The following is a 7,753-nucleotide window of genomic DNA, read 5'->3' as shown; positions in this document are numbered from 1 at the left end:
TTAGATGTGGAAAAGAGAGAAGGCTACTTCTGCTGTCAAAAGGCAGGGGGCACTTGCTTCCTGAAATACTAAATATCCTTACGCCTATGTTAGAAGTATCTAGGCTGGGGCAGCTAGGTGGTACAGTAGATAGAGCACTGGCCCTGGAGTCAGTTCAAATCCAACCTCAGACACTTGACACTAGCTGCATGACCCTGGGCAAGTCACTTAACCCCATTGCCTAGCCAAAAAAAAAAAAGTAGAAGTATCTAGGCATCTAGGTGATTTAGTGGATAGAGCAGTGGGCTTGGAGTCAGAAAGACCTGAGTTCAAATTTGACCTCAGATACTCACTAGCTGTGTCACCCAGGGCAAGTCATTTAACCTCTATCTCAGTTTCTGCAGCTGTAAAATGGGGATAACAGTAACAACAGTTGTTGTGAGGATCAAATAAGATAATATTGGTAAAGCGTTTAACACTGCCTGGTACATGGTAGATGGTTAATAAATGCTTGTTCCCTTCTGGGAAAAGATTAGGGTGCCTTAGAGGGATGTTGATGGCCCCAGAAGTCCCCTTTGACCCCTATACCATGGCTGAAAGTAGTTAGTCGGCCCTGGGGAGGTGTCTGTCCTAGCTATATGAAACAAGCATCCTGTCTTGGTAGCAGCCCCCTAAAGGAAAGAGGAGCTTTCACCACTCTCTCATAACTTTTTTTTTTCCAATCCTAGCTTCTGCTCAGCCTTTGGGATCTCGGGGGTTCTTCAGCCGACCAGAGCAGCTGGAAAGACATGTGGTTCCCTGGGGGTGGGAGGGTTAAAGAAATTTCTCCATATATTCTGTTCCCCTCTCCATCTGAACCCCCACGCCCACTGCCCACCATACAACTTCTCATCCCCACCCATGACAAGGGGGTTTCAGGAATAGAAGGCCCCTCCCCTCTGCCCCCACCATGTTCACTGGTCCCAACTCCCTCCTCTTCCCTCCCCCCATCCCAAGGGTGTCCAGGACATTGTGTGTCTCAGGAAACAGTTCAGACGTTAGGCCTGAAGGAGGAGGAGGAAGGGGATGTGGGAACAGAGGAGACTCTCCTGCCACAACAAACCGAAGACTCTGGGGGGTCCCCTCCTGGAGAAAGGAGGGTGCGGAGCCCAGGGGAGTGTCAGAGATGCAGCACCGTTCCTTGCTACTGCTGCTGATTTCCCTGCCACTGACCAGAGGTAAGGATGTTGGGATGGATAGGAGCAGGGAGTCCCTCTCTCCTTTAAGATTCGGAAATGAGTAGGGAGAGAATGCTGGTGCAGGGTGTTGCAAGGATTAAGTGAGAACCGGCAAGGGGGAAGGGGAAGGTTGAGGAGAAGCCACAGCATACACTGGTCTTGCACCTGTAGAGGAGGTGAGATAGTCACAGGAAATGTGAGCTGCAAAAGTGAGGTCCTAAACCTTCCACTTCACCCCCACTCCCACCCTACCACCCACTGACCTCTGCCCAGAAGAAGGAACAGAGAAAGGTGGGAGGCTAGTTTGGCAGACTACAGAAACTTTCACCCAGATTCTCTAGCTACACAATTTGGAGGGGGAGAAGGAGGTGGGAATGTGAAAGGCAGATAATCCAAGGTCTCCCTAACCCATTCTTGTTGTCCCCACCCCTAGTTAGCTCAGCACTGGGCCTTTCCGGTAGGATATCCCTTCAGTGCCTCAACCATTCACCTCCTAGGTCCCTCTCAGCCCTCCTCCCTAGCCCTGTCATCTGCTTCCTAGGGACAAGCCTGGAGCACAGAACTGGGAAGCCAGGGAATAAACAGGAAGGGGGTGGGGAGACTGAGAGCAGAGAGGACTAGGATCTGGGATGCTGCCGAATTGGGGAAGGGGGGTACAAGTGTGGGGGAAAGGGTGTCATTGGGAAAAGTTCACTATTGTAGAAGGCATGGGGATTGAAAGAGTCCATGAAGGGGGTCATAGGGAAGAAGGTTCTCATTCTCAAAAACAGAGGTCCTCACAAGCTAGGATGGAAAGGGGTCCAGGAGCATAGTTCTTTCACCAATATTCTAGCCCCTGTCCCTTAATTCCTAGGACTGTCATGTGAGGAGCTCCCAGAGCCCTGTGCCAATGGGGGCACCTGCCTGAGTTCGTCACAGGGTGAAGAAACCTGTCAGTGAGTGTTGGGTATTGGGTCTGGGTAAAAGGAAGTGGGAGGGATCTAGGAGAAGCAAGTGTGGAGAGCAGGGGGAAAAGAAATGGAGAAAGACTGAAAGAGGTAGGGAGAGGTAGGGAGAGATAGGAAGGATAAGATGAAAGAGGAGAGAGAAGAGGGAAGAGGTGAAACGAGGAGATGGGAAGGATGGATTGGAAAGAGATGGAATGAGAAAGAAAGACAAGGTTTGGGGAAACAAGAAGGGAGAAAGTTTTGTGGCAGGAAGGGGAAGACGTGAGGTTTGGATGGGTCACCTTTTCATCTGTTCACTATTCCCAGGTGTGCCCTGGGCTTCTTGGGTGAGAGGTGCCAGTTTCCAGATCCCTGCCAGAATGCCAGGCCCTGCCAGAATGGAGGCAGTTGTAAGAGCCTGCCCCCCAATCACCAGGGCACGCCCTCCTCCCACCCTCCCAGTTTTTTCTGCTCCTGTCCCCCTGGCTTTGGAGGATCATGGTGCCAACTCAAAGACCCCTGCCTGTCCTATCCCTGTTACCATACTGGCCGATGCCATGTCTTGCCTTCTGGTCAGCCTCAATGTCACTGCCTATCTGGATGGACAGGTAATGGAATAGGGCCAGGAAGGGGAGAAATGGACTATAGTGTGTTCCTCTTCTTCTTTCTCATTTTTCCTATCTCTTTTTGCCTCTTCCTCCCAGTATCTTCCTATTTTCCCCTCCCTTCCTCTCCATATTTCTGTGATCTAATACGGGTAACAAGAAACTTGGCAGGGAGAAAGAGGATCCTCCCCAAGGGCAAGGACTATGCCTTTTGCTTCAATCATCAAATACTTCATTTATTTAACAAATAATTACCGAGCATTTACTACATGCAATACAGTAGCTGCTTGCCTTCAAGGAAATTACAATCCAATAAGAGGCTAGGGCATGTTCATAAATAGCATAACAAAAAGTAAAATGTGATAAGGGCAAAGTTCTATATGAAAACTGAGGCAAGATGAATCACTTCTATTTGCAGGGATCAGGAAATGTTTCATGCAGGGGCTAAGAGCTTATATGGAAGACTTGAAGGAAGGAAGAATTTCAACAGGCAGAAAAATAGAATGGAATATAAACATAAAATAATGACAACAACAACAGTAATAACTAACATTTATATGACACTTAAAGGTTTGCAAAGTGCTTTACAAATATCTTATTTGATCATCCCACACCTGGGAAGTAGGAAGTGTTATTATTCCCATTTTATAGATGAGGAAACTGAAGCAGGTAGAGATTAAATGATTTGCCTAGGGTCACACAGTTAAGTGTCTGAGACTGGTCCTGAACTCAGTTCTTCCTGACTCAAAGTCCAGTGCTCTATCTACCGCTCTATCATTTAATTCTCATCTTTTTTTAATGGGATTTCAACTAGAAACAGCACTGGGACAAGTCACTATCTTACTATTATGATTTTATTTTTAGTGGCATACAGACTACTGCAAAGATGAATAAAATAATTGGTTTTTGTAGTTGATTAAAAACATAAGAATGTAAGGTCAGCACATGCAGATCATTCAGCAAAAACAAAAATGTCTCTATAAGCTCACTGAAAACATCTTTGGTACAACTGTAGGAGCAGATGGGATAATAGAGGCAAAATTATTCTATTTCCATATGATTCTAATCTCCTCTGTCAGATTTCTATACTTTGAAACTTTTTGTTCTATGTAGCTTGGAGATTGTGAATATCTGGCATGGTGACATTTATTAAAACACTGCTCTTAAGTTTTTTGTGGGCCAGTGTTATGCAAAAGTTTGGTCTATGATGGTCCATTTCCCATATTATAATACTGTCTGTTGGTTGTGTTCTCCAGAATATTATGAGAATTACTACTACTATCACCACCATTACTACTACTACTACCACTACTACTAGCACTACTACTACTACTACTACTACTACTACTACTACACTACCACCAGTACCACTACCACCACCACCACCACTACTACTACTACCACACTACTACCACTACTACTACCACTACTACTACTACTATTACTACCACCACCACCACCACCACCACCACCATTACATAAGAAGGTCGGCCAAAGCAACTTTCAAAGATCACCAACTAAGCTTCAGAGAGGCAGTAATCTTCATCAATGAAAAGACTATTCATACTAATAGATAGAACATTAGTTCCTGGAGGAGAGAAACGAGTTCATTTCTGTCTTTGTATTCTCCAGTGCCTGGTACATATAGTAGTAGGTATAGAATAAATGCTTGTTGATTGATGGATGAAACCCCAGATCTTTGAAAGCTTGAAGTATATGATATAAGATAGGTTAAGCTATGCTAATGTGATATAATGTCTGTATGATATAAGCAGAGTATGCTATGTAACCCAAGTGCAGGAGACATGCAATCTAAGCAGGATACAATACAACCCAGACAAGATGTGATCAAAATAGGATGAGGTGTGACAGATAGAACCCAGTTAACTGTGATTAGGGTAAGTGATTATGATTACTCAGGCAAAGTAGAATAGAACTTAAAAGATTATTTTAAAAACTGAGATACAAACATGTATATCTGAGCAGTTAAGTGGTGCAATGGATAGAGTGCTGGGCCTAGAGTCAGGAAGACTCATTTTCCTCAGTTCAAATCTGGCCCTCAGACACTTACTAGCTGTGTGACCCTGGGCAAGTCATTTAACCTTGTTTGCCTCAGTTCCTCCTCTGTGAAATGTGGAGAAGAAAATGGCAAATCTGTGTGACTCTGGGCAAATCACTTAACCCCAATTGCCTAAAAAAAAAATGGCAAATCACTCCAGTATCTTTGCCAAGAAAACCTTAATGGGGTCACAAAGACATGATTGAAATGACAAACAACAAATATACAGATATCTAACTACAGAAAAGAGACTTAAGCAATAAAGGTTGTAAAAATTAATGTAAATGTGAGATTTAAAAAGTCTGTTATAAACCATATAGAATAGGCTATAACTCATGCAGGGTGTAAAATTCTTTCCTTTTCTCTCCTCTCTATCCTCCTACTCCCACACCCTAGGTGAGCACTGCCAGCAGCAGGACTTCTGTAAAGCAAACCCCTGTGCCAATGGAGGGGTCTGTGTGGCCACATATCCCCATATTCTGTGTAACTGCCCCCAAGGATTTGAGGGCAATAGCTGTCAACATGATGTCAATGAGTGTTTCCAGGACTCAGAGGTCTGCCCTACAGGTGCCACCTGCCACAATACACTGGGCTCCTACAAATGTCTCTGTCCCCCAGGACAGGACGGGCCCCAGTGTGAATTCCAGGTGGGACCCTGCCCTGCTACAGGCTGCCAAAATGGGGGCACCTGCCAACTAACACCTGGGTCCACCACTTTCCACCACTGCCTCTGCCTCCCAGGTGAGTACTTATGAGAGCCTTTCCCCCATGCCCTTTCCATCAAGACATAAGGATATTCTCCTTTAAGATTCCTATTACCCAAATGATCTGCACGATTTCTGTGCAGGTTTCACAGGCCGGGAGTGTGAAGTGAATCCAGATAATTGCATCGGACACAGATGTCAGAATGGAGGCACCTGCCAAGATGGACTAGATGCCTACACCTGTCTCTGCCCTGAGACCTGGGCAGGTGAGTTATTGAGGTCATAGGGTAAGACCTATGACCCAATTGTCCAGTTCTAGGACCTGGGATTCATGTCGAATCTCTCTTAACTTTCAGAAGCCATGGTATTAAGTAGCACAGCTCTGTTCTTTTTCCTCCATAGGACAGGACTGTTCGAAGGATGTGGATGAGTGTGGAGCCACTAGCCCCCTACGATGTCAGAATGGAGGCACCTGTCAGAACACCCCTGGCAGCTTTCACTGCGTGTGTGTGAGTGGCTGGGGTGGCCTGAACTGTGAGGAGAACCTGGATGACTGTGCTTCTGCCACTTGTGCCCAGGGCTCTACATGCATTGATAGGGTGGGCTCCTTCACTTGCCTCTGCCCCCCAGGTCTCACAGGTAGGAGACTGAAGGGGCATTGTGGGAGTGGGGGAGATGGAACTTGGACATGTTAGAGAACAAAGAAGATATTTGTAAAGTCATCATTAGCGCAATGTAGCACAAAGTAGACGCTTAATAAATGCTTTTTCCCTCCCTTCATCCCATTGCAACAGACATAGAAATATGAGGATATGGGGGAAGCACAGGAGATGTGACAGGAACACTGCCTGACACATAGTAGGTACCTAATGCTTATTGATTGATAAACTAAAAACTAAAACTAAACGAAACTAAAAACTAAAACGAAAACTGAACTCAGGAGACAATGGTAAGGGCATGGGAATACATGAATGTATGGGTATGGAGTTAATAGAAAAACCAATTGATCAATCAACCAAGTATTTACTAAGCACCTTCTATGTATCAATGCTGTACAGACAATTAATTAAGTAGGAAACGATTCCTACATTTAAGAAGCACACATCCCAAAGAGGAGGACTGACAAGGACAGATAAGTATATATAGAATAAATGTAAAGAGAACAGATAGAAAATAATTCAGCACAAGGTAGTTTGGGGAGCACAGTGGATTGAGCACAAGGCCTGGAGTCAGGAGGCTCTGAGTCAAATCTGGCCTCAGACACTAGCTGTGTGACCCTAGGCAAATCATTTAACCCCTATTTGCCTCAGTTCCTCATCTATAAAATGGGGACACATTGAAAAAGGAAATGACAAACCACAACAGTATCTTTGCCAAGCAAACCCCCTGGACAAAGTCCATTGCGTCACACAGAGTTGAACACCACTGAACAACAACAAAAGTTTGGGAAGGAGGGCTCTCAGCTGATGGGGATCAAGAAAGGCTTCATGTAGAAGGTGGTACCTGAGTTGTATCTTGAAGACAAAGAGAGATTCTAATAGGCAGAGATAAGGAGGGAGTACATTCCAGGCAAGGGCAACAGCCAATGTAAAAGTAAGGGTGGGAAGATGGAGTGTTGCATGTGAGGAACAGGGAGAAAGTCCGTTTGGCTAGACTGAAGCATGAAGGAAGGGGTCTAGAATGAGTCCAGAAAGATAGGTTGGGGCCAGGTTGTGTAGGGTTTTAAAAACTAAACAGAAAAGCTATTTGATCTTAGAGACAATAAGGAGCCAAAGAGATTGATTGAATAGGAGAGTAACATGTCAGATGCTCACTTAAGGAAAATCACTTTGGCAACAGTGTGCAGGATAGACAGGAATGGGAAATCAAGGCAGGGAGAACAACAAGGAGACTGTTGCAGTAATCAAGGTAAAAGGCAATAAAGGCTGAAGACAAAGATTTGACAAAAACGCCAAGGTCATAAACCTAAGAGACTGAAAAAATGGTTTCTTCAACAGAAATAGAGAAGTAGGGAAGAAAGGTAGATTTAGGGGAAAAGATAATGAGTTATACGAGTCACAGGGAAATCACAAGAAAGAAGTGGGAAGATGGCAGAATGTAAAAGCAGAAGATATTGGGGGGGTAATAGAAAAAATCAAAAATAGTGACAAGGAGGAAGCAGGGAGACACAGAAACCTCTGGGAAGGATAAAGAGTGACATAGGGACCTCGTTCTATTCTCTCTCTCTCTCTCTCTCTCTCTCTCTCTCTCTCTCTCTCTCTCT

At 45.0% G+C, this 7,753-nt stretch overlaps 1 protein-coding gene across 1 annotated transcript in view; it reads left to right on the top strand.

Moving 5' to 3' along the window:
• The first annotated feature begins 1,027 nt into the window (after positions 1-1,027).
• Positions 1,028-7,753, top strand: part of NOTCH4 (notch receptor 4) — a 32,399-nt gene continuing 25,673 nt past the window's right edge. The window contains exons 1-6 of the mRNA XM_027876459.1: positions 1,028-1,196; positions 2,050-2,131; positions 2,450-2,730; positions 5,183-5,527; positions 5,634-5,756; positions 5,893-6,129. Coding sequence (XP_027732260.1) covers positions 1,145-1,196; positions 2,050-2,131; positions 2,450-2,730; positions 5,183-5,527; positions 5,634-5,756; positions 5,893-6,129 — 1,120 coding nt within the window. The 5' untranslated portion in view covers positions 1,028-1,144. The remainder of the gene's footprint in view (positions 1,197-2,049; positions 2,132-2,449; positions 2,731-5,182; positions 5,528-5,633; positions 5,757-5,892; positions 6,130-7,753) is intronic.

Source organism: Vombatus ursinus, unplaced genomic scaffold, assembly GCF_900497805.2.
Source record: "Vombatus ursinus unplaced genomic scaffold, bare-nosed wombat genome assembly UNPS02014811.1, whole genome shotgun sequence".
Taxonomy (NCBI): domain Eukaryota; kingdom Metazoa; phylum Chordata; class Mammalia; order Diprotodontia; family Vombatidae; genus Vombatus; species Vombatus ursinus.
This window is presented reverse-complemented; position numbering and strand designations above follow the sequence as displayed.